This window comes from Podarcis pityusensis (assembly GCF_964106645.2).
Source record: "Podarcis pityusensis genome assembly, chromosome: 6".
NCBI lineage: Eukaryota > Metazoa > Chordata > Lepidosauria > Squamata > Lacertidae > Podarcis > Podarcis pityusensis.
In genome coordinates, this window is record NC_138030.1 from 75,073,350 (window position 1) to 75,099,552 (window position 26,203).

Consider the following 26,203-nt stretch of genomic DNA (forward strand, 5'->3'; position numbering starts at 1 on the left):
GGGTGCCTACTTGAATAAAATATTGGGGAAGGGGCAGGTCAGCCCCACCCTGCATAATCTATCACAAGATGTGGCACGCACACATCATCTGGATGACTGTGCCCATCAACTTTGGGAGTGCGGCCTCCTCAAATATTTTATTGCAGGGGCTGAAGGGATCTCATCACTTAGGAGCTGGCTCCTATGGAACACATCCCATCTAGGTACTGACTTAACCCACACATTAAAGTAAAATAATTAGATTATAGTACTATTAAAAGGCCGCTAACACTCCTGCCTCCAAAAGGTTAACTTCTGAAAGCAGAGTAAATTAGGTTGGGTTAGACTCTTGGGGAAATGTGAGGAGGGTATTATAACTGTGAAGAAGTGTGTTTTGTGTGTGTGTTTTGGCAGCCCTACATACTTCTCTGTTGGAACCTGGACACAGGTGGGGTCATAAAGCTGACACCTTTGAATTAAAGCACACTGCAGCTGAAACTGTCTAAAGAGGTTATGGTAAGGCAAGAGTTTGGGCTTATCTACATTTCCAGTTGTCACAAGCTGAGTGGTTTTTGCCTTTGCCCGTGACTTGCCCCAGAAAACCCGCTCTTCAGCACTAAATTGGAACAAATCTGTAGAAAACCTCATTGTTGTTTGTTCCGATTCAGCACTAAACCACGGGTTTTCCAGGGGGTACACGGTAGGGAAAACAGAAGTGTGGCTGACCCCTTCCTCATTGCCATTTCTGGGGGCCATGTTAATGGGCAACATCTGCGGCAATGGGACTTAGCAGGAGGTTAATTTTGCTGAGGGGGTGGTCCAGGGCTTTTGCTCATCCCTGCTCTACCCCCATATCGGTGTAGAACTCAGCTAAACTAGCAGCGGATCCTTCTAATGTATGTAGGGACTAAGCAGTTTAGACCTAGGTTTAAATGTAATCAGCACTAGGGCTGGGCGATATCCGCTTTTCAACATTGCGATATATCACCAGCTAAACATCGCGATATATCGATATATCACAATGTCTGAAAGAACGATGGAGCTATTCAGAAGCATTGGCTGGCTTCACGGTGTTCCCCACACTGTGATTTTTGCATCGCACACAAGCATACAATCATGATTTGCAATTTACTGCCAGGTCAAAAACTATGAAACTGATATCACGATATGGACTTTAAACCGGTTTGGGACGATATATCAATATATTGCCCTGACTTAATAAAATTGTGCATAAAAGACAATTGGGAGCTAACGTAGATGTGGAAATACTGGCATAATGTATAAAGAGCTCAGTGATAGAACATCAGCTCTGCATACAGAAGGCCCCACGTTCAATCTTTAGGGAGAACGAGGCAACAGGGCAAGGGATGGGCCCAATACTGAGCTAGAATCATAGTCTGGCTCAGCATAAGGCGCTTTCCCCATGGAACACACATCAGCTATACATGCAGTGCTATTTTTCTGGGAAAAGAGGTGCTAGACCTCACCATGAACACCTCTCTCATTCTCTTGGAATGGCAATGGCACCCACCTGAGAGGTGCCGGAACGGAGTTCCAGCGAGTTCCGGCTGAAAAGAAGCCCCCTATATATATGTAAAACACAACATGTACTAATACATGTCACTTGTTTTTTTTCCCCTTTAATAACAGCACAGTATCCAAAATTACCCTCAGTTCGCTAAAAATAAATTGTATGTTTAATATTATGTTAGCTTCTTAGTTTATTCTTAGTTCATGTTTAATACAGTGCTGAGTGAATCTTAAATTTAATTTTGCAAGGAAGATCCATGCTGTAATTACTGTAACATAAATAAATTAAAGCTAAATTTTGCTTTGCTGTACGCAGTGCGCTACTGAGAATTATGATCCAATTTCATTTTTATGCCAGGAACACGGTACGATAGATATTGCAGGAAGGGTCTGCCCCCAACCTTGTGGTGTATCTTTGCTTTCTGTTGATAGGACAAAAGATCCAGGTGGGCTTTTGAACTAACGGTGAAGGAAAAAGACAAGCCACGTGTGTGTGTGTGTGTGTGTGTGTGTGAGAGAGAGAGAGAGAGAGAGAGAGAGAGAGCGTGTTATTTGTCAGAGTAATTATCGTTCTACCAGTGAAAGGCATCACCCAGACACGGCACAACAAACAGTGAATTGGATCCAGACAGACAGAGCAATTAAACCACACCCTTACACCAAATTTTGGGAGGGTTGGGCTGAGCAGAGGCAAGCCACCAGCCACTGGGTGTGTGTGTGTGGGAGGCCTGCTGATGATACCCCCTCCAGCAGAAAACCCCCAAAATGTGTGTTCTGAGAGCAGGAAGGGATGTGTATATGCCAGTGGCATAGCGTGGGGGGTGCAGGGGGGGTGGCTGCACCGGGCGCAACATCTGGGGGGGGCGCGCTCGCACTCGCAGCTCTCTGCCCCTACCTGGCTCACTCACTCTCTCTCACTGCAGTGCTGGCTGTGCGAATCCGATCCGAGCCGCTGGGTCGCCGCCCACTGTGGAGGGGGTGGGTGCCAGACGTGCGGTGCGGAGAGCGAGCGAGGGACTATCTGGGGGAGGGTCAGTGCAGCCGCCCAGCGCAGCGCTGAGCGCGGGAGGGAACCACAAGAAGAAGCAAGAAGAAGCTGGCAGCTGCAGCAGGTTAGGGGTTAGGGGGCGCAAATTACTTGCCTTGCCCAGGTTAGGGGGCGCAAATTACTTGCCTTGCCCCGGGTTAGGGGGCGCAAATTACTTGCCTTGCCCCGGATGCTGACAACCCATGCTACGCCGCTGGTATATGCTGGCCAGGGATATTACTACTGTTAGGAGACAACATCAGGCCTGGCACAGGGATCAGGCCAAATCACCCCGCCCTTCCACTCTGGGTGCAGTGTTGTCCTTGCCAAGCCCTGTGGCATGGGGTGAGGGTTAGCATTGCAGAATTAGTCACACTTAGAGTTGATCCAAAGAAATCAAGGGGACAAGTGGGTCACTTAAGTCTGATGGATTTCAGTGAGTATACGCTAAGCATGATTAACAATATTATCTGTTAACAATATCCACTGTAGATGGTGATCTGTGCTGGTCCAATATTCGCCATTAATGGCCCAGGAGTGCTTGAGTTTTAAGCATATGCCAAAAGCACCATATAAAAGCAAATACGAAAAAACAACCGTGAACCAATTTTAAAACACAATTTTTTAAACAGCAGCAACCTCCCCGCACCCAATAGCACATAACGTGGCGTTCATAGTCAATACACGAAAGACTAGGCTTTGCAGTGTTGAGAGAGCACATGCCACCGGTATGACTTTAGGAAGACTCTTTGTGTTCCTCCCAGTCTCCTTAAGATTGATTTTGCTAAGCTAACTGCAAATATCAAGCCATCCATTAATGACCAATGGGAGTTCTTTGCCCTCTCGCTTTTCCCTCTGTGATCTTCTGTTTTGCTATGATCTTTACTTACGCTCTTTTAGGTCTTCTTACAGAAATCCCCACCTCTGCTCAAACATACGCATTCGCACACCTTTCACCACCTTTGCAGTTTGGAGTCAGGGGCCTAATTAAACTTCATATCTTTCCCCCTCGTTGCCTTCAATCACTATTCTGCCTGTCTGAAGGATAATTTCACTGCACCTTCATACCTATGCAAAGGGGGGTGGGGGTGGAATCAGCAATTCTTTGTCGCTGATGGTTCTCTATCCCTTGAAGACATGTGTTGTTAATGGGGTTCCTGAGGGGCTAGCTTGAATATTGGTTCTGGAGCTGTTGTTGATGGGGGGTGCAGGTTCATCATTGAGAATGGAGGAAATGCCAGCGTAGGTGAATAATGAAGAGGAATCTGTGCTGAAGCAGCTGAAGGTGGCTCAACCCTAGAGGATAATTCGTATGCTGAATCAGGAGCAGATGTCAATACAGACAGCTTGTCTGAGTATTTGGATGCTGATTCAGTAGCAACTAGCATTGATGGGAGAGGCTTGTCAGACATCCTGTTTGTAAAGACCACAGTGTCGACTGTAAAAATGGTGGGCTGATAGAAGGAGGTGACATTTCGCTGGAGGCAATAAGCACAGAAGAAACACCTTTCGAAAATTGACAATGCAACAGATTTTTCTGTGTTCCATTGAAAAACCATATCAGCAAACAGATCCCTGTTTTTTAAAAAATAATAATAATGAAAATGAAAAGTGGTAGTGCAATATTCCCTAAATACTTCAGACACCTTAGTGGGGCGTTGCTTACTCACAATGCATGGCAAAGCTGGCAGCTCACAAACTTGTTGGCTGAAAGATCCTCTGCCAAGTGGTCATTGTGTATTCTGTTGTTGTTGTTGTTGTTGTTTAGTCGTTTAGTCGTGTCTGACTCTTCGTGACCCCATGGACCAGAGCACGCCAGGTACTCCTGTCTTCCACTGCCTCCCGCAGTTTGGTCAAACTCATGCTGGTAGCTTCGAGAACACTGTCTAACCATCTCGTCCTTTGCCGTCCCCTTCTCCTTGTGCCCTCCATCTTTCCCAACATCTGGGTCTTTTTCAGGGAGTCTTCTCTTCTCATGGCTGGACAAATAACAGATGAAGAGGTGGTTCCAAGCATGGAAAAGCAGCAGGATAGGAAATGAAGCCTGCGACCGGTTTGAGAGAAGAGGAAAGAGGGGAGTTGAGAGTCCGTGACCCTCCTTGCCTGCTGCCTCACTAATGCACACTCACTCTTTCTCTGTACAGGAAATGCCATAAGACCCATTGCCCTTCGAGCAGTTTCTGCAATAGCTCATGCTCTTCCGGGGTTTCCAGTCCTGGCAACAGGAGGCATTGACTCAGCTGAGAGTGGCTTGCAATTTCTTCAGAGCGGTGCTTCTGTTTTGCAGGTACTACTTTTATTCTGATAGCTTAAAAAAAACAAAAACCAGTAATATGTTTTACAATAAAACAACAACTGAGATTTGGCCTTAAAGTGGGAGGAGGGACGTGCCCATGGTAAGTCCAAATATATCTTTTTACCCTTATCTCCTTTTTTCTGGGAATTGTTATGAACATTAATGTGTGAATGCCAGCAGAGCCAATGGAATGTTGGGAATTATAGTCCAGCAAGATCTGCAGGGGCCACAATAACCAACTCTTCTCTAGTTGGATTTCCATGTACCTCCCACGGCAACACCGTTTGATCAACTTGTTACTTTAGGATGTTACTCATACCAGGAATGGCAAGGGTATGTCTGTGCAATGAATGAGCACCTGAAGGTTTGCTGTTGAAAATAATATTGTGTTGTAAAGTCATTTTATTTTTTGCCCTAATAGAGAAACCTCCACTGAGTTCAGTTTTGAACTTTGGGTAGTATAAACTATTGCTTGGTCAGGCTGCTGGGACAGATGTTTCTTCCAGTGTTCGGGACCACATCCTGAATATTTGCCAAGCTGCCATTTTAGAAAAGTATTTCAATCCCACTACTCGGTATGTTCTAAGTTTTGGTGGGCTTAAAATTCTTCTTGCTACCTATAGTCATGGCAAATTTCAAGTTACATATAGGATGGGCAGGTAAATTGAGAGCCATTGCATTTCAACTTTGGCTGTGTTGGTAATTAATTTATTGTGCACACATATTGATTGATTTATCAGATTTGTCTCACACTGTTCCTCTAAGAAAGTCATGGATGGTGTGCATTTTATTGCACAGTTCTCTCCTAACTACCCTGTGAGGTACATATGATCACAGCTCAGATGTGTAGGAGACTCAGTTCCATACATTTTGTGATGGTCCCCTTCCAGGAAGAGCCAATTTGCCTAAAATTGGGTGAAACCAGGGAGTGATTTAAGGATATAATTAGGGGACCTCTGTCTTCCTTCCATAATTCAAGTGCTGGATTAGGCTGAGTGATAATAACTGAATAGAGTCTGAGAATAATAATAATAATAATAATAATAATAATAATAATAATAATTTTTTATTTATACCCCGCCCTCCCCAGCCAAGAGAAGAAGATTAGAACCTAGGTGTCCCTTTTCCATGTCTCAAACTCTTTAATTTTGCTGCTATTAATATTATTTTATAGCTGTAGAGAAACTTACATTTGCTTTATTTAGAGAGTCTTGTAGTTATATGCCACGGGACTGTCTAAATAAAAATAGCTAATTTCCGAGGCTTCAGTTTTGAGCCTTTCTTTTTCTGGTTTTGCCTTCCTGAATCTAAAGCAGCATTTATGTCTGCAGAAAAGTATGATCAGCAGGGGAATATTCCATTGATTTCATTTATGACTGCTAATTAGAACTGAACCTCAACCAAAGGAGTATATAACTTCCTACAATTTGTCACCAAGCCTCTGAAGATTTCCATTAAAATGTTATATTAGCTGAAATATATTGCAATGCTCCTTCCATTTGTACTCAACTTGCTTAAGGACTTTGATTTGACATTAAAAAATTGATGACTTGATTAGTTTACTAATGTATAGTTAGGCAAAAGTGAATAGGTTCAATGTTACTCTTTTAAAAAAACCAAAACAAAATCCAACCTTGTCTCTAATGATACATTTTAAAATATTAACTATGGAGACACAAAGAAGTGCATGCGATGGGTTGGATCCAGAATAACCATGAGTGGATAGAGGAAATTATTGTCACCAATGCTTCCTTCTCACTGTAGCTGCCTGTGACCCATGGAATGTTCTTCTGGAGGGTTGAGGGACCCTCTGAATTAGTGTGGGGGGCAGTAGCAGATAGTAGTGTGATCACTGACAGTGTGATCCTGCCAGTTACCAAGAGCAGGAGGGAGAAGGCACCAGGAGTTTGGCCTGGTACAGACCCAGTGGCAGGAGGGTTGAATGGGCTCTACCACTGTGCCCACACCATGCTGAGCTCCCTGCTGCCTTGCACCTCTCCCTCTTGGTAACCAGCAGCAATGAACCCACCCCATGTCATCATCATCATCATCATCATCATCATCATCATTATTAATATACCATCCTATACCCAAAGGTTTCAGGGCAGTTCACTGGGTGGGGGGCACAGGGGAATGGGGCGATCAGTGAAAATTGACTCTCCCATCCAGCAGAGGCTGCCACTGCAACAGTGTCTCTCCCATTATTGGAAAGAATCCTACTCTTCATAGAAAGGTGTCCTTGTTGCCGTTGGTTAACCACAACCACCAGTTTCCAGAGAGCTGGGAACTGGTGGACACGGCCCAGATTTATCACATGGTGTTATTCCCAGTTGTGCTTGAACTCCAGCACCTTTCTGTTGAGGGTGGGGAAAAACAATTACCAAAACAACTTGGCAGGAGAGGTTTCTGCAGAATCTAGGCATGTGCAATGATAAAGGCAAAGGAACCAGCACATAGGAAATGTCTTCATACTTGCTCCACTGAAATGAACTGAGGGTTCTCTTCTACTGCTTCAGTTTGTTGCAGTGACATTCCCACAGGATGTGGATGCAAGCATGTGTTAGTCCTGCTCATGTTAAGCATTTTCATGCCAAATTGTTTTCAAGGGCAGAAAGTTAAACTGGTGCTTAGTTCTCCCATGGTGCTAGTAGGTTAAAGCAAGTGCTTATATATATATTATGTATTTATTTGATTTCTTACTCACCCTTCACCATAACATCCCAGGTGGATTGCAACAATTTAAAAAGTACAAGTTTAGCTGGACTTCAGCTTTATCGATCTTTATCAAACAATTTCCCCTATCAAAACCTTTTGAAGAGCACAGATCCTTCCAATGTTTGTTTCCTCAACACAGTGCTCATGCTTTCTTCTCTACAAACAAATTTAAGCTTGTGCATGAAAGAGGTTTCCAAATACGTTCCTGTTTTACCCGTCCGTTGAACTGGTTCCACCTGCTGTACTAAAAGCCAGTTTTCTTCTTTTCAAAGCAAAAACACTAGAGCTAAGCACCAGATTCAGCCGAGGTCTGAATTCTGCAACAAATTTGGGTGGTTCCAGCCTTTGGGCGGATCAGAATGAGATGACCCTAGATCAGCCTGGGGCTATGAAAAAGGAGGGCGGTAGCCAGGGGCATTTTGAACATAGAGCATGGGTAGGCAACCTAAGGCCCGTGGGCCAGATGCGGCCCAATCCCCTTCTAAATCCGGCCCACGGACAGTCCCGGAATCAGCAAGTTTTTACATGAGTAGAATGTGTCCTTTTATTTAAAATGCATCTCTGGGTTATTTGTGGGGCCTGCCTGTTGTTTTTACATGAATAGAATGTGTGCTTTTATTTAAAATGCATCTCTGGGTTATTTGTGGGGCATAGGAGTTCGTTCATATTTTATTTCAAACTATAGTCTGGCCCCCCCCACAAGGTCTGAGGGACAGTGGACTGGCCCCCTGCTGAAAAAGTTTGCTGACCCCTGCCATAGAGGCAAGGGGTGTGGGGCGCGCTGGCGCCCAGTTCTGGAGAACACCAGGGAAGTGGCGGAGGCTGGACGCGGCACCTCCTGGCATCAGCTCACTGCGCTCGCCAGCCTCTGCCATGCCATGCCAAAGCCGTTGCCTCTGCCTGCCGTGGCCACCGTGACAAGGGCACCAGGGAATGCATGTCTATGTCCACCCCTCATCCCAGAGGGATGCAGCGCCGCACCCGGAGCCTCCGCCCCTTCCCCGCCAGAGGAGCTGCCCTCCAGCCACTGCCCGCCTCCTCCAGCCCCGCAAAGTTTCTGGCAGTGCCGTAAAAAGGTTGGCAACTCTGGGAAATGGGGGGGGGGAGCGCCAGAGGGATCTTTGCACCACGGCGCCAAATATACTTAAGACGGCCCTGGCAGTAGCTCTGGGGTGAGGGGTGGACACAGACATGCATTCTTACTAGAAATTAAACCCCCTTCATTCTCTGGGACTTGCTTTCAAGTAAACATGTGCAGTAGTGTTTGGCAGGGCAAGGTTGCCTTGCAGTGACTGAGGGGGCAGCGTGGGAGGAGAAGCGTTGCTTACCTGGCTTTCCAATGCCACACACTTATCGAAAGGGCAAGGCAGGAGTAAGTTCTGTGCGATGTAGGTTTAGTGGCTGGAGTGTTGGATTGGCTCCACTGCAGCTTCCACCCCAACCTGATTGTTAGGATATAGTTCCGTTCCACCTTAAAAGGAGCAGGTATGACTGTTGTGTGTCACATGCCTGTTTACTTCCAGCACAGGCTTGCTGGGAACTTCCGTTTGTATATTGCTTTTGCTATACTGCTGTGTGCTTGGACACGAAGGGAAGCGGACATGTTTTTCCTTTGTTCCTGAACTATGCTGAATAAACGCCTGTAAATAATGCTTACACATGTCTCTGTCTGCCACTTCTGTTGTGAACATTTATTAACTCTGCTGATAGAGCATGCTCAAGTTTCTGAAGACTTCTGAAGCTATGAGTCGCTGTGATTGATGCTGTTCCAAGGGAGGCTGGAGTTTGCCTGGCTGCCGGACAGTGGCTGGAGCCAGCTGGGGGCCTGTCTGATGCCCCCGTCTCCCCAGCAGCATCCCAATACTGGCCGGAGTGTTGGATTGGCTCCACTGCCGCTTCCACCCCACCCAGATATCCCTGCTGCCTTATCCCTCTCTGTCTGCCTCCAGCCACTCTATTGCTTCTTCTTCCTGACCATATGTTTAATTAGGGGTTTAAAACCCTAATTAAACACCGAGTTGGGAGGGGAGGAGGTAAACACAATGCCTCCTCCTCCTCCTGCTCTTCTGTTCCTGGCTGCATGTTTACTTAGGGTTTAAATTCTTAATTAAACATCAGATATGGGCCCTGAGTTGATTTGGGACCCAGATCTGGGTCAGGTCAGGTTGGCAGCAGGTCAGCTTTGGTGTGTGTGTGTGTGTGTGTATGCATGCACCCCTAAAAATGGTTCTGTATGTGGCCTTAAATAAGAAGTTATTGAGTGAAAATTTAAAGTTCAAAGTGACTAAAAACCTAAGCAAATACAGAACAGTATGATTCATTATAGTGTGTCTTGTGGAAAACAGATACACCTGGCTTGGATTTTTATGGGACCTGTTTCACCCTCCGTAATGTAACCGAGGTTTTCTTTTAGGGTTCTCACCCCTCCCTTTCCCCCCCTTTTTTTACATAACCAGGAGATCAGCATCTGAACAAATGCCAGTACAGTTAATTTAAGCACATTCAACAGCTGAATTGAACATTTTTAATTAAGGAAAGAATTTGCTTTGGTGATGTAGGTGGGGTGTCAGACAAAACCCAACCTCTGACTCTTTCTGAGCATTATAAATTCTTAGGTATTTTTCTAATTAGTGGGATATGGAGTTTTTGTGGGGATAGTTATTGCTTAAACGCATTAAAGCCATCATTTCCTTTGCTGCGTACATATGAAAAAAAAAGCCCAAAGGTAACAGTGTTAAGAAAAAGTCAGTTCCTGGTATATACATCACTCCAGATGCTTGATATTTCTTTGATGAGAGGCAAATTAATCCTTAGATTTAGTTATTTTTAACAAAGTGTAGCATTCCAGTTCAACATATGTTTTGCTTTTTTAAAAAGTGAGTTCTTTCCCCTAAATCTTTGATTTGACAAATAAGACTTTCATCCCTTTTCGCATATCTCTTTTTTCTCACGTATGTGTTCTACTGAGTCACATCTTTCCCTTTGGTAGATTTTTAAAAATATATTTATATATTTTTTATATAAAAAAAGCTTTTGAGGCAGAGACATGCATTTTTAGAAGTCATCTCACTGTAGGAAATTAAAAATGGAGACAATTATAGAAAACTCCAGTTGAAAGAGAAAATGCATTATGGAAAACTCCATAAAAGCACAAAAAATATTAAAGTAAAAAATCACTTCACAGCAGCCAGTATGATTCAATTGTAGATCAATAGTGTGTAGTTAATGCATTAGCAGTAGAGCATTAATTTGCAATTACCGCAGGTGATCTGATCCTCTATGTGCTGTCCATTGACATAAATGACCTTTTGTTGAAAAGGATTCTGCAGTCATTATTTCTAGCAGCTGTAACCGGAAAGGGAATAGAATGAAGGGGTTTATTTCAACCGTGTGGACATTTTATATAGCAGCAGCTCTAGAATATGAAACCTGGCCTGTTTTTGCTTTAGAAACCTTTGCATGTTTAGCTTCTTAGCTGGATGAATGCATTTGTCCTTTCGGACAGGATATCAGACATGTGATATAATGCACATTCCTAGCGATGTGCCTTTCTTTCTTTTCCATGGGTGACCTCTGATGTCCACTGAATGAAAAAGTGGCTTCACAAAGATGTCATGAATGCTGCTGCTGCTTTTCAGCAGGCTTAAGTCCCTAAAAATAATAACAAATAAATAATATTTGAAAGCGTTGCTTATTTGGAAGTCTTAGCATCCTCTGGTTCCCTTGCAAAATATCATGTGTTCATTGTTCTTCAATGCTGCTTCCACAAGAGAAAGTAATAGGAGAAAAACCATTAATTCTCTTCTGTATTGGGGGGGGGGGGGATCTGATGGTGAGGGTGCAATAGTTTTCAAACTTCGCAGCACAGCCCTTATTTGTGTAGGTATAACCACAGTTTGGCTATATCACTAAAGGTTGACTGTGCCCAATTTTCAATTACGTTTGAGGTCTTCTCTTCCAAGGAGGAACTAATGCACCATCTTATAGAATGGCCCATGAACATCTTTTCCAAAATTGACCTTCTGTGAAATAGCACATGGCCTACCTTGCCCAGAAGTGATCTCTCAGAAGCAGAAAGGAAGAAAGGAAGAAAGAGAAATATTGTAGAAACTGAGATTTTTGTAAAAATGTTCCAAGAGCCTCCATTTTACTCCTTCTTCTTGAAAGTTATTATCTGGGTAGAAAGACAAGAAGTCAAAAACAGTCTCTTGGGTGGTGTGAAAGTGGGTTTTCTACTCTATTCCTGTAGGACTCTAGGGGTCAGAGAACTTTTCTCCTTTCATAGATCACAAATAAGTTTCTTTCGTGGACACCAAATTGAGTTCACAAATTCTTATAGCCAAGCTGATGGAGCCCGAAAGCAATTTTAACGGAAAGAAAATATAGCAGTATTGAAGGAAGAAGCTCAAAAGGATGAGAGGTTAATCACTCCAGGACTAAATTGAGGTCCCAAGACAGAAAAATTGTTTTGCTGGCTGGTTTTGATAGACTTGCAGTTTACAAAAATATGGCCCCTTGGGAACGTGCCTCAAGGGAACAACAGGCTCCTGCTGTAATGATATTGTTCATTACAGATTTCTGTCTGCCCACAATGCCGTCTCCGTGGACCAAGGACAGTCCATCCTGAATTCAGCCAAAAATACTGAAATTCTTTGCATTCTAGCTCGTCCCGCCCTTGTTTTCCATTTCTCTACCTCAGGTTTCACTCCCTTTAAGGAGTCTCAAAGCGGCTAACATTCTCCTTTCCCTTCCTCCCCCACAACAAACACTCTGTGAGGTGAGTGGGGCTGAGAGACTTCAAAGAAGTGTGACTGGCCCAAGGTCACCCAGCAGCTGCATGTGGAGGAGCGGAGACGCGAACCCAGTTCCCCAGATTAGGAGTCTACCGCTCTTAACCACTACACCACACTGGCTCTCGATGTTCAAGTGGTTTGGGATTTGGGACTGGCTCTCGATGTTCAAGTGGTTTGGGATTTTTGACAGCAATCTTAGGCTCTGGGCCACCTTGTGCATTTGGCAGAGCATCATATGGACAGAACCATTATAATTGGCAAGTTAGAAATTACAGTGGTACCTTGGTTCTCAAACGCCTTGGTACTCAAATAACTTGGAACCCAAACACTGCAAACCCGGAAGTAAGTGTTCCGGTTTGCAAACTTTTTCCGGAAGCCAACCGTGCTCCATTTTGAGTGTTACGGTTCCGATTTGAGTGCCACACTTCTGTTTTGAGTGTTACACTAAGGTCTGTATGTTTTCACTATTTATTTTGCGTTTTTGTGCCTTTTTTGTTTTGTTTTTGTGACTGTGTGGAACCCAATTCAGCTACTGATTGATTGACTGATTGTGTGACTGCAGCACATTGTGTATTGCTTTCATTTTATGAATCAGTGGTCTCGTTAGATAGTAAAATTCATGTTAAATTGCTGTTTTAGGGGTTGTTTTTAAAAGTCTGGAACGGATTAATCCATTTTGCATTACTTTCTATGGGAAAGCACTCCTGGGTTTGGAATGCTTTGGTTTTGGAATGGATTTGTTTGAGAACCAAGGTACCACTGTATAATTTTGAATGCTGCTCTTATATAAGTGCACGCGAAATTAGCGGGGGGTGGGAGAGAGAGAGGCAAGCTTCTTCCTGATGTGCTGTGTCAGGTATGTATCCTTCTCTGTAGTCTCTTTGACTCCTGCTAAAAACATTTTTGTTTAGGCAAGCATATCCAGACAAGTAGAATGTTGACTTGTGTTTTAACGTTATTTTTTAGCTTATTGTTGACTATAACTTTTTTTGAAGGTTTTGAATTGTTTTTACTGATAATTTCATTGGGTAATTCTTTTTGTTATTCTTTGAGGGGTTTTTTTTAAAAACAACAACAACCAAGCAGTATATAAATTTTATGAATAAATGAATACAATAATAAAGTATTCTCAGTTCCCTCAGAATGTCTGTATCATCCAAAGCTAGCACCAGTACTTCTAAATGGAGACAAGGGTGTTTATTTATTTTTTATTTGCCCTATCAGCTTAGCTCTCAGGAAATCTGATGATGTACAAGAGTTTATGTGTGCAAAGAAAAAGGAGAAGAAAGGGTTAAGTGTGCTAGTTAATTTTGGGTGTGCTTGTCCTGCACCTGCAGCTAGTTAAGCACATGAGAGTGATTCAGTAAGCATGTGAGAGTGATCCAGCACAATCTAAAGTATAAATACACTTGTGTGAAGCAAGGCTTCTTGATCAGAACCTCGTCTGTGTTGGAACACTGCAAGGAGACTGTATGCTGCTGGAAGGACCCTATACCACAATTGTATGTAGCTGCTAAGATGTGGGACTGCATTTTACTGTCAGTAAGGGGACTGACCCTACCAAGAGCTGTCTGGGGTTTTTCTGTTCCATTGGCACACTCCACTGGTGAGTTGAATGGGCACTCTGCTCCCACCCCAACAAAATTCACTGAGAGCCAAGTGATAAGCCAGCAAATGTGGAGACTTCTGGTAGTGAACCTGTGTATGTGAATCAGCCCTCACAACCAGAAGAATTTAGCAAACCTATATTTTACGTATAATTTATATGAATGTAATAGTTATTTCAATCCACACTTTTCGTCCTATCTGCAGCTTCCAGGGCACTTTCCATGCCTCTGGAGCAGCTTTCAGGGAGCACAGGAACTCCAAAGGGCAGGAGGAAGTGGCAAAAATCACTCCCCTCCCCTTCCTTCAACAGGAACATCCTATGAGTAGATTTCCACTCAAAGGAACTCTAGATCCCGCCCATTGTATCCTCAACCTTACTCCCAAGACTGTGTTTATCAGATCATTGGTTTCCAACTGGCAGTCAGGATTCACTAACGAATTACTCAGCCTGATCTGTTGCAGGTTACAAAAGCATCACTAACACTGTAAAAATATATAATCAAAGATAAATAAGGGGGTCCTGAAACACATTTTTGGCCCTGCATTTGATTATAGAGATGGCCAACACTCTAATTCTGAAAATGTTAGATTTACTTCAATCCTAGTGTATTAAAAATTTATATTTTTTTAGAAAGCACCAGGTTCTGAGATCCTTCACTGGAAGGCAGGGTTCTTGGTAGGCTTTTGAAGAACCTGTTTGATGCCATTTGGCTGTGTTGGTGCCCAGAAGCTTCTCCAAAGACCTAATGTTGCTTGTAGCTGAATCACGAGGAGTTCAAGAAATGGGTGAGATGTATGGTAGATTCCAGCAAATGGACCTCACCCTATTTGGCAAGTTATTCGGGAGGAGGGATTCCATCTGCTATGGAATTCTATTCTCCACAGCAGTGTGCTAGAACAGTCTCAAGAAAGTACATTATAATATGCGTAGCATGTTGTAAAATCTTGGGTGGAATTCAACATTGTGCTGTTCTGAACATTCCATCTGTGCATGGATTAGAATGCAGTGTTGCACTAAGCAGATCCCTCCAATAGTGCGAGCATTTCTGATTATCAGATAAAACAACCCCCCTCTCCTCACCTTGCACTGTTCTGGGGTTTCTCTCTACTGCCCTAGAGCCAATTTTGGGGGGTGCAGGGGGATAAGAGAGGGGAATGCCCCATTGTGCAAGCAGAAGATCCAGCTCCGAGGGCCTTCTGGCGGTCCCCTCACTGCAAGAAGTGAGGTTACAGGGAACCAGGCAGAGGGTCTTCAATAATAGCAGCCACCTTGTGGAATGCCCTCCCATTAGATGTCAAGGAGAGAAAGAACTACACAACCTTTCAAAGACACCTGAAGGCAGCCATGTATTGGGAAGGATTTAATGTTTAATGTTTTGTTATGTTTTTATATATGCTGGAAGCTGTCCAGAGTGGTAGGGGCTACCCAGTCAGATGGATGGGGTACAAATAATAAAACTATTATTAATGTTAAGTCCTTGTTCGAGACTTCCACTGACCGCGTGCGTTAGGTAAATCCGACTCATGATATGCACTTTTTCACCACCCAAAGTGTTCATTTGTATTAGACACATCAGCATCTACTGAAGTTTTGATGACACTTGCGTGATGTGCTTTCATGCCATTTTCTACAGTTCCAAAAATATTACCCAAGTGAGCAAAAAGGGAAATGGTCTCGATTTGACTTTGCAAAAAGAAATGAATTCGGCTTACCTTGGCACTTTTATAACCCTGAAGTCATAGGTTGATTTATTTTGTGTCTCTCATTGCCAATTTAAAATGCAAGGAAATAATGTGGCAAGTGTGCTTAATGGACGGCATGCATAACTTTTTACTTACCTTTCGTGTATTGCCACTGAGTAACATTTTGAAGTCAGCCAAATTAAACATAATATAATCAAAACAACCTATCCACTGCAGGACCTTTCTAAGGTACCTTGAGTACAGTTTTTGTTGCTTATCCCATTGATATGGTGAGAATATTAGAAACACTGAGGTGAAAGGCTGGCTTCCTAATAGGGTGGCATTTGGAAAGCTCTTTTACTTGGCAATCTTCTGCAGTTCAGTAGCAAAGCTGAACCGAGCCTCCACCTTTTGGGGGAAGCAAGGTGGCATTCTGGTAAATGCTAGAATTTTATCACTTTGACAAAGGGGGGAAATGATAGTCGAGTGAAACATTTGTGATCTCCAAAGAATACACTGCCACCGTAACAGCACAGATGAAAGAGGCTGCTGTCTCAATTGCCAGGAAACTACTTGGAAACTCACTTTGATCTCCGCTGATTGTCTGTTAACGTGTGTTTTTTTGCTAAATGCAGTACACAGCGATATCGCTGTTTTTGGTGTTGTACAGATACAACAAGTGGGAACAAATATTTATAATGTTAGCTGATGGATGTACATAAGCACAGGCAAACATGCTCATTTGAATGCAGCAGGTGATGTGGCTAATAAATGGGGAATGTGCAGAAATAAAGCGCATCAGCAAGGGATTTTGGACATTGCCTTGAACGAATGGCCCATCAGAAAAGGGAGAGAATGAGACAGGGGCACAGAAAAGCTCATTCTTTCTCTTCCCTTCATTTCATGACAGGTAAATCTACAGGTGCCATCTACAGGTTTAAGTGGTAGGTTAAGCTCACTCGGTCAGCCCTATGATTAGGCAGAGTGAGAAAGATGTGGCTGATTTGGGGTGTCACGAAAGGACAGTTATTTATTAATGTATTTTTACTCTCAGAGAGCAGCTCTTGTGGGATTTCCTGCCTCGGGTGCCGAAATAACTTGACCACCTTTGGGTCCTATGCACCTTGACGTGGGATGGGGATTTTTGCAGCATCTCAGGCAGCAAAATGTCTTGGGCCAACCTTGACTAACGAGCTGTCTCTCTGATAAAGATTGTGGGTGTAGCAATATAGGGGGTTGTTTTGGGGGGAGGACTCTTAATCAAAACAGCAACCATCCCAAACTGCCCACTCTCTTTAATGCCTTGTTGGTGGAGGTAGAAAGTTCAAGTGGAGGGGCATTCAGTTTGCTGCAGTAAACAACTCTGGATCATGCCACATGGTGATCTCACACATGCTCGATCGCATCCTGCCTTCATAAGAGGGGTACTTGCCCTGCTTGGGGATGTAAGAATATAGTTTCACCTGAGATTTTATATATATAATCTGTTGGATGAATTCCTGCTGTGCCATAAGAGCTATCCCAGATCATGCAGTACCCTACCAATTGGTTTTTGCATTTCCTAATGCATAATTGTCACAGCACCGTGCCTTGCTTTCTCGTCCATTGTGAGATCTCAGCCAGCCAGGATCAGTCGTGATATATGCTTTGATGCACAGCTGGGAATTTGATTGGCTGGCCTCCCTATTTCTATGAAGGCAGTGCATCCTGATACTATTTCAATTGGTGCCATTAAAATAAGGTAAAAAACCACACATTAAAAATCACATTGTGTATAAAATTAGAATAGTTGTGCCCCTGCGTATTTCAACTGCATACAAACTGTCAAAATACCATAATGTTTCGGCATGGGAATCTGGCGTGTTTGAATTATATAAGCCAGCATATCTTTTACCTGCATTTTCAATGCCCCCTTTCTTTTTTCCCCAGCATCCAGGAAAAAAAAATATTACTCATATATTTAAAAATTAGAAGCCCTTAGTGAACAAAGAAATTTAAATAAAGCATTGGTTGAGTTTTACAGTTAAATAACCTGTGGAGGAAATTATAATGATGTTCTCTATAATTGTTCTGAGAAAGAGAGAGAGGCGGGGGAGAGAGAGAGAGAAAGATAAAGCTTAAATCTATGGAAGGTATAACAGACCTAATTAATGCTCACACTGTTCCTCCAGAGAAACAGATTTTGTGTAATGTAAATGGGCTGCATAGGAAATGTTCTTGTGCATATTTTATACTTGTTCCTTGTTTCTTCCTGAGCAGCTGTAGTGTACAGTATTTCAAAGTATACTCTTCCCACATCCGCTCCACCCTGCCCCATGAACAGTAGCTTGTATGATACAGCAGGTGGCACCCAAAAAGTTTTGATGATGTTACCTAGGATTTCATCAGTAGCGGCTTCAAAGTTGCGCAAGTTAATTTTAGGTGGTCGGGTGGTGTGTATGTGTGTGTCTTTGGAATAGCTGGGCATTTCATATTATGTCCAAATGTGCAAGAGTTCTTTGGAATAATACTAGCACTGTGCTGAAAATTCCTCCTGCATTTTTATTTTACTATTCTCAGTCTATTAATCAGAAAAGAAGTTATTTTCAAAAAAGATCAAAGCGGACATGGGGGGGGGGAATGTGCCATTTTAATGTGTGTGCTTGCTTTACCTTTTAAAGTGGCCCGGAGCGTTTCTCTTTTCATTCAGACTACTCACCATTTCTCTGCACTCTGCAGTCCTCCTGGATGCCTTTGTTTCCTGAAAAACTCATGTCCACAGCTTGGTTTTACTACAAACATGAGAAGTTGGGGAGGCTGCATAGTGTGTGTGTGTGTAACACTGTTCCTTGTTTCTTTTTACTTGCAAACAAATCAGTGCAGATTTTTCTTTTTTTAAAAAAGCAGCTAAAAGGACACCCTTTCTTTAAAAGCAAAACCAGTGAGCACATTGGTCTCAGGTGCTCAGAAGCCAGCCTCTCTGACTTCCCATGCTTTAATGAAAGTTCAGAAGGAGCCACCAGGAAGCAACTCCTTCCATGTGGCTTTTTCAGATCAGAGAGTGCAGGCAGCCAGGGAGGCTGCAAAGTTCTAGAGCAGCCTTTCTCCACCTTGGGTCCCCAGATGTTGTTGGACTGCAACTCCCATCATACCTGACAACTGGTCCTGCTAGTTAGGGATGGTGGGAGTGTCAGTGTGGGGGACCCAGTGTGGAGAAAGGCTGTTCTAGAGTAATGTCTAATGGAAAGAAAAGCACAGACATACCATCCATGGCCACTGTCACAAAATAAAGTTAAGCTTAACTCCACACCCTCCAAATCTTTAAAAAACAACAGAAGTTCTGAAGACTTTCTAGAGCACTCTGACAAAGAGGCAGAAAAACTGAAGCTTCTTTCATAGGGGAAGAAGATTTTTGAAAAAAATTGGAGAACACATTTCAGCACAGCACTCAGTAATGCAGTTCTTTGTTATTAATGCAAATGGAAGCCAGGGAGGTATATTATAATATTGAATTCTTCTTTTGGGGGTTGTTCTTCAAAGCTCATTTCCAATTAAAGTTTGGAACAAGCAGGTAGGAAAGTAACTGGAAATGGCAAGCTTTCAAGTTATTTTGTTCAGGAAAAGCATTATTATGCCACACACTAATAAAATGTACAAGGGGCAAGTTCCAGTTATTTTGCTGCAGCTTGCTTATCAGTGAATACATCCAAGTACTTGTGTTATTGTGAGGCAGTAATATGGGCTAGGGGACGCGGGTGGTGCTGTGGGTTAAACCACAGAGCCTAGGGCTTGCCAATCAGAAGGTCAGCGGTTTGAATCCCTGCAACGGGGTGAGCTCCCGTTGCTCAGTCCCTACTTCTGCTAACTGAGCAGTTCGAAAGCACGCCAAAGTGCAAATAGACTTTTCTCTGGCGGGAAGGTAAACGGCGTTTTCCGTGCGCTGCTCTGGTTCACCAGAAGCGGCTTAGTCATGCTGGCCACATGACCCAGAAGCTGTATGCCGGCTCCCTCGGCCAATAAAGCGAGATGAGCGCCGCAACCCCAGAGTCGGCCACGACTGGACCTAATGGTCAGGGGTCCCTTTACCTTTACCTTTAATATGGGCTAAAAATTCTGAATGTTCAATGAACGCTTACTGACAAATAGAACTGGACCAATGGATTGGTTGCCAAATCAATAGTTCTAAAGCAAAGAAAAGAGTAAAGAACAACTGATTACTCTGTCCTGTTTGAACCTACTCATGGCTACCAATTTACCTGAAACCCTACAGCAAGTATAACAATCCATGCCTCAAAAAGGTCGGTCACCTTCATTCATGAGTTCTGTACCTTCTGCCTCTAACATCAATAGATACACATTTCCATAGTAACAAAGTTTGCATCTTCTATTGTAGGTTTGCAGTGCAATACAGAATCAAGATTTTACTGTGATTGAGGATTACTGCACTGGGCTGAGAGCTCTGCTTTATCTGCAAAGCATAGAAGAATTTCAAGACTGGGATGGACAGAGCCCACCAACTATAAGGCATCAGAAGGGAAAACCTGTGCCCAAGATCGCTGACCTGGTGGGAAAGGTATGTTACATTAGACCACTCACTCTCAGATGCTTGGCTGTGCTGGGTACTGGGCTCCGAGGCTTGTTAATTCGTTATTTATTTACAAGATTTTTATGCCACCTTTCCATATAGTATGAAGCTTGCCACTATGCTACTGTCTGGGGTGGAGAAGAAAAAAAACCCCAAGTATTTAATTAGTAAGTTTTGGTCTCACAATCCAAGCTGTGCCACATTCCTAACCTTCCACTTGGCCAGCTTCAGTTTTTCTCCCCTTTCAAAAAACATGCCAGAGAAGCAGTTGTTGAGCTGATCCATTAAACATCATCATTATATGGTGTGCAGGTATGGGAACACACTATTTTCAAATCCCATCGAGACCTTACAGCTTGGTAATGTGGGATTTCATGGGACCATGGAATTGTCAAGATAGAAGGGAACCCCACGGACGCCTAGTCTGTTCATGGGACTGCCAACGGGTCTTAAAAGCATGTGTGAGTAGAGACAGCCAAGTCTCCAGATATTGCTGGAGTCAGGCCACTTCCAGCTTTGTAGGTCATCTCCAATACCTTGAACTAAGCCAGTCCTGATGTATGGGGGGCTCATTCAAGCTGTATCAGGGCAAACCTTTATTTCCTTATAATTTCCCATTAGCAAATACAACAATTTATTTTATTTTTTTGGAAAATGTCACACCAATTAAAACAGATTTAGAGTTTGGGTCACAGTCTTGAACATTGAGACCCGTTCCCTGGAGGAGCTCCACCTCCCTTTCCAGCTGATCTGGAAGCTCACGCCACTGTAGCCATGTCGGAATTCTCTCCACGTCGCTGCCATGCTTAAGCATTCCCAATTTGCAACAGGATTCCTCGGGGACTGTTGCCAGCTGGAATAAGTTACAGCCGGCTCAGGGTGACTTTTGCTTTCAACGAGGAGAGCCGTGGTCAAAACCGGCTTTTTAATTTGCTCCCCGGCGGCTTTTGCCTCCCCCCACTGCTCAGGCTAGATTTTCAGCAGGAGGAGGAGAGAGAGAAAGAAAGAAAGCACTAGGCTTTTGTTTCTGGCTTCTGGAAGAGATTCACTTTGAAGAGTGCTTTCAGTTATACATCATGCCTATTGATTATCCTTCGAAAAATCTAATATAACATGGTTGAAAATGTTGTATAAAGCAAAGATTTACAAAAGAATAGGATTTGGAGTGTCAGATACCTCCATATCTCTGCTTATCATTGCTGGAGACTGCAGTTCTTTTCAGGAAGGTGTTAGTGGGAGGGGGGAAGGTTTCTTTGTTCTCTGTGAAGCTCTGAAAATTATAACATTACCTTTCGATTGTAGAGACAATCCTATCACTAAGCCCTGGAGAGTACAGTCTTTCTAGGTCTTTTTTTTTTAAGAATAATAATTAAACATTTTGGGGGGTTGTTGTTTCAACTTCTAAAGCTCAGTGGTTAAACTCAGGTGCCTGAGGTTATGTACTAACTCTCTTCTGCTCAGGGTCTCTTTGCCACCCCACCCCGCTTAGCAGCCCCCTCCCCAGACACTTATTTTCATAGTATCACAAGGCTTGTTCACATCTGCCTAACACAGGGTCATCCAGAAACACAAGGACTTTCATCTTTTGTTGTATCTTTGCATTATGGAAAATAGCACTTGTGAGAGAATCTTCCCCTCCCATCTCACCCCACTTTTCAATGTTTTGAATGAGAAGAGGGACTGCAGTTCATAGTTTTCTCAGCTTGTCACTATATCAAGAAATGATTCTATATAAAGGTATGGTGCAAAAATCTTCTTAAACATTTAGTAATATAAATGAATCTTAACCCAAATGCTGATGCCATGGAAAAGATTGAAGTGGGTGAGGGAAGAGGGAATGCTGTCATATCCAAGGTAGCTCAGCTGGCTAGAAGGGATGCAGATGGCGCTGTGGTCTGAAACACTGCGCCTCTTGGGCTTGCTGATCAGAAGGTTGGCGGTTCGAATCTGCTTGATGGTAGTGAGCTCCTATTGTACTTTCCCAGCTTCTGCCAACCTAGCAATTTGAAAGCACACCAATGGCAAGTAGATAAATAGGTACCGCTGTGGTGGGAACAACATTTCCATGCGCTCTGGCTTCTGTCACAGTGTTTCATTGCGCCAAAAGCGGGTTAGTCATGCTGGCCACATGACCCAGAAAGCTGTCTGTGGACAAATGCAAATGCCTGCTCCTTTGGCCTGAAAGCAAGATGAACGCCACACCCCATAGTGACCTTTGACTGGACCTAACCATCCAGGGGTCCTTTAACTTTACTTCTTCTTTTTTTTAGCTTACCTGGTTATGTTGGAAATCTAACATGAATGGAAAATCAAAGGGACTAATCTTGTTTTAAAGACCATTGGATGCAAGCATTAAATTATTTAGCAGATTTTTAAAAACAGAAAAACCTGTGTCCCCTCTCCCCAGGCTAAATCACTGAAAATAACAATTCAGTCCAATACTGAATCAGGCTGAACCCAAGTAGTCTCCCTGCACTGTTGCTGAAGCAGAGGTGTCTGCTAATGCAGGCAGAAAAAGAATTTTTGCTGACTTCCCCTCCCCAATGCAGGCCCCCAGTACAACTTCGAAATTTATTCTAAGGAGTGGGATGGGGTTGTGATATCCTCCAGATTTGTTTTTTTTTTTGGGGGGGGGGTGAGATTCTGGACACTGCAAGAAGGATGGACAGTTGGAAAAATTGCCTCCCGAAAAATTGCCTCCCTTTGTCCTCCTCCCTCCTTAGTGAATGCTTCCACCTGGTTGAAAAGCCCTTGCAGATCAGCAATGGGATTGTAGCATTACAATTTTATCCTTCTCTTCCCTTTATCCTTGAGTTCAGGGCTCACATGGCTCTCCTCCCATTTAATCTTCACAACAACTTTTTGAGACACATTTAAACCGAGATGTAGTGCGTGCCTGGTGGTCAGTCTGTGAACTCTATGGTTGAGTGGGTATTTGGACACAGCCCTGAGTCTAATGCATGGGTTCTCCAGCTTTTTTGGGGGGGCCATGGATGGATACATTTGGAATTTTGAGAGTGCGCCTTGGGTGCTGTTACAAAATGCCCTGGATGCATAGCTGTCAACTTTCAGATTTGAAAATAAGGGATCAGCAGCCTCGAAAATAAGGGATCAGCAGCCTCACCTGTCCTGGGGACAGTCTACGGGATATCTAACAATCCGGGATAGCAGTGGGAAGCAGTGGGAAACGGCGCTGGAATAAGGGAATTTACCGCAAAAAAAGGGAAGGTTGACAGCTATGCCTGGATGGGGGTCATGCTCATTCACAAAATGGCTGCCAATGTGGGAGTAACCAGCCACAAAACACCCATTTCATAGATGGCAAAGTGATGCTGAGATACAAGTGACTCGCTCCCCCCCCAAAAAAAAACTAAATACAAATGGGGTCTAAGCCCCAAAACACAAAACCATTCCTTTCATCCTCTAGTCTTCTTTTCCAGCATCCATTTCTGGATGCGGATAAGGCGCCAGATTCATTTTCAGGGGTGAGAAGGCTGATGGAGGAGATAAGTGGCAAAACTTGCATCTGGGTGTCATCTAAAAATATTGACAAATTGCAGGAACCGGAAGCTTGCCTCCTACCTCAGGAATGTTCTCTGAAACCCTTCATTTGAGAGGAAGGGTGAGGGGGGGATACAAATGTAACAAATAAAGTAAGTAAATTATCCCACCCATGTCCTGTCATTTGCAGTCTGATCTTCAACATGTTTAATTGAAAGTCCTGTTCATTTTGGAAGCCATTTTTAGCGCAGCAGCCTATAAATTGGAAAGAAATGAAAAGGGTCTAATCCACTCCCTATATTCTATTGAAGGGCACAGCTAAGTGCCAATGATTTGCTTAACTGTGCCTGGAGAACACCCAATGAATTTGGAATGCTTTGCCTGCTCCCAGCCACCGTAAACATTTAGCAGATGTTATCCAAATTTCCCTTCCCTGTTAATGTGACCCAGCAACGTAGGTCATTTACTAGGAGAATCTGAACAAAAATATTGACAGACTGCTCAACCCCACAGCTGTGTAACCCATGATTCAAAAACTTGACAAATTAGTTATAACTATGTATAAAAGGGAATTATCTCACTTAGTTTCAGTCAAAGGATCTACTTCCAAATGACTAAAGTGGTCAGAACACTGTATGATTTTCATAATGATGTTGCCATTTTCAAAGGGATGCACCACAATTTAAAAATAAAACAAAATGGCAAGGTATGATTTTTTTAAAAGAAAAAAATGTAGCAGCTCTTAAGTCTGTTTTTAAATAGTTTATAGATTTTGATCAGGTTTTATGTATAATTTTATCTGTATACCATTTGGAGATTATTATTTTTTACTTTGAAGTTTCTAAATGAAATAGTGAGTTTTGTTTCCTCCATGTGGACAACTAACCTATTGCATGTCTAGCTAATGGTATACAGTGGTACTTTGCTTTAAGAACAGCTTAGTTTATGAACAACTTGGATTAAGAATGCTGCAAACCCGGAAGTAGGTGTTTTGGTTTGTGAACTTTGCCTTGGAAGCAGAACATGTTTCACTTCCTGTTGAGTGTGTTCCATTTGTAAATTGAGTCCCCCGCTGCTATGCGAAAGTACGCCTTGGTTTAGGAACGGACTTCCGGAACAGATTAAGTTCATAAACCAAGGTACCACTATAGATTAGATATTTTGGATATGGATAAGATGTAGATGGGATTTTGAATGTTGCTTTCTAGAAGCATGCCAAAAAGGTTGACTCAGGGGAAGGAGAGGGGAGGTTCTGAAGAACCTTGAAGAATCTCGCACAGCCCTGCTAACGAGATAGGTCCAAGCCTTAAATCTTATACAAACTTACTTGGGAATAAGCGCCACTGGACTAAATAGTTCTTACCTCTGAGCAGAAATTTACAAGGACAGAACTGTGTTGTCAGTCAAAGATATAGGACGAGACTCAATTACATCTTCTTGCTTGCACAAAAGGAACACTGATTGTGCAACAGGACTTTGGGTTTCTTCTCTCCAGACCCCGTACTTCCCCCCTCAAAAGAAAGAATCTGCTCTGGAGAGTCCTCCCCCCCTCCCAGAGCAGTTTTTTGGGGGGTTGTGGGGGACTGGAGATTTTCTCCATCAGTGCAGTTTGTGACTTGCGCTTATTGAATTTGCTTCATTGTTCTTGTTGCTGACAGAAGTTCTTTCTCTGCATCACTTTTTCATCATAGGTTAGTTAGAATTTAAGTGTATTAAAGAGTTTAATAAAAGCTCTCATAAGCCTTGTGCTGTTTTAGGTGCTGTCAGACATCCTGCTGTGAATTGCTTCTACTTAACTTTTATGTTAGCTGGTGGTGATTATTATTATTATTTTTTAATTGGTAATAATAGCAGCTTATTTTTTGTTGTGGGTTTATTGATTCTTTTGCATTGTTAATAATGTGTCCATGCAATGTTTTAAGCTTCAGCAATTGTTTGTATCGGACTCTGATGTCATTTCATCCAGCAAGTATTAGTTTGGAGGAAAGGTTTGTAATACAGTACAGTGAATTGTGGAAAACCTTTGGTGGGGGGAAGAAAAGGGATCTAACTTCTCATGTGAAAACCCAGCGCAGCAAACGTGACACATTGTTTTTCATTAATTTCCATGATTCATTTGGTATTCCCTTGCAACCTGACAAACTGTACTGTGGAACAGAAATAAAAACTTTGGATATAAAACAGCATTAGCTGATTAATATAGGTGTAAGGATGCTTTTGCCTTCAAACTAATGTTCCAGGGGACATTGAGGATAGTGTAAAAAATAGTCTGCTAAAACATGTGTGTGTTTTCACATCATATTCCCCATAGTAGAATTGGATCGATAAGTAGTCACTATCTGCTGCTGTCTGTCTCTTCCAAGAGTCTTTCATTGGTTCCTTACTTGATCGCTCTCTGCAGACTTTCTGCAATTATGTTTGAAAAATGTACTTGTGTCTGCTGGTGGTAACAAAATGTTCTAGTCTATAACCGCCTTTAAGTCAGTTCATCTACCTATTCAGGTGCC

General features: G+C 43.0%; 1 protein-coding gene across 3 annotated transcripts in view; it reads left to right on the plus strand.

The window, feature by feature from the left end:
* DPYD (dihydropyrimidine dehydrogenase) overlaps window positions 1-26,203 on the plus strand; it is a 526,421-nt gene that overhangs the window by 444,161 nt on the left and 56,057 nt on the right. For all 3 annotated transcript variants that reach the window (XM_081008554.1, XM_081008553.1, XM_081008555.1), the window contains 2 exons: window positions 4,681-4,823; window positions 20,004-20,183. In XM_081008554.1, coding sequence (XP_080864680.1) covers window positions 4,681-4,823; window positions 20,004-20,183 — 323 coding nt within the window. The remainder of the gene's footprint in view (window positions 1-4,680; window positions 4,824-20,003; window positions 20,184-26,203) is intronic.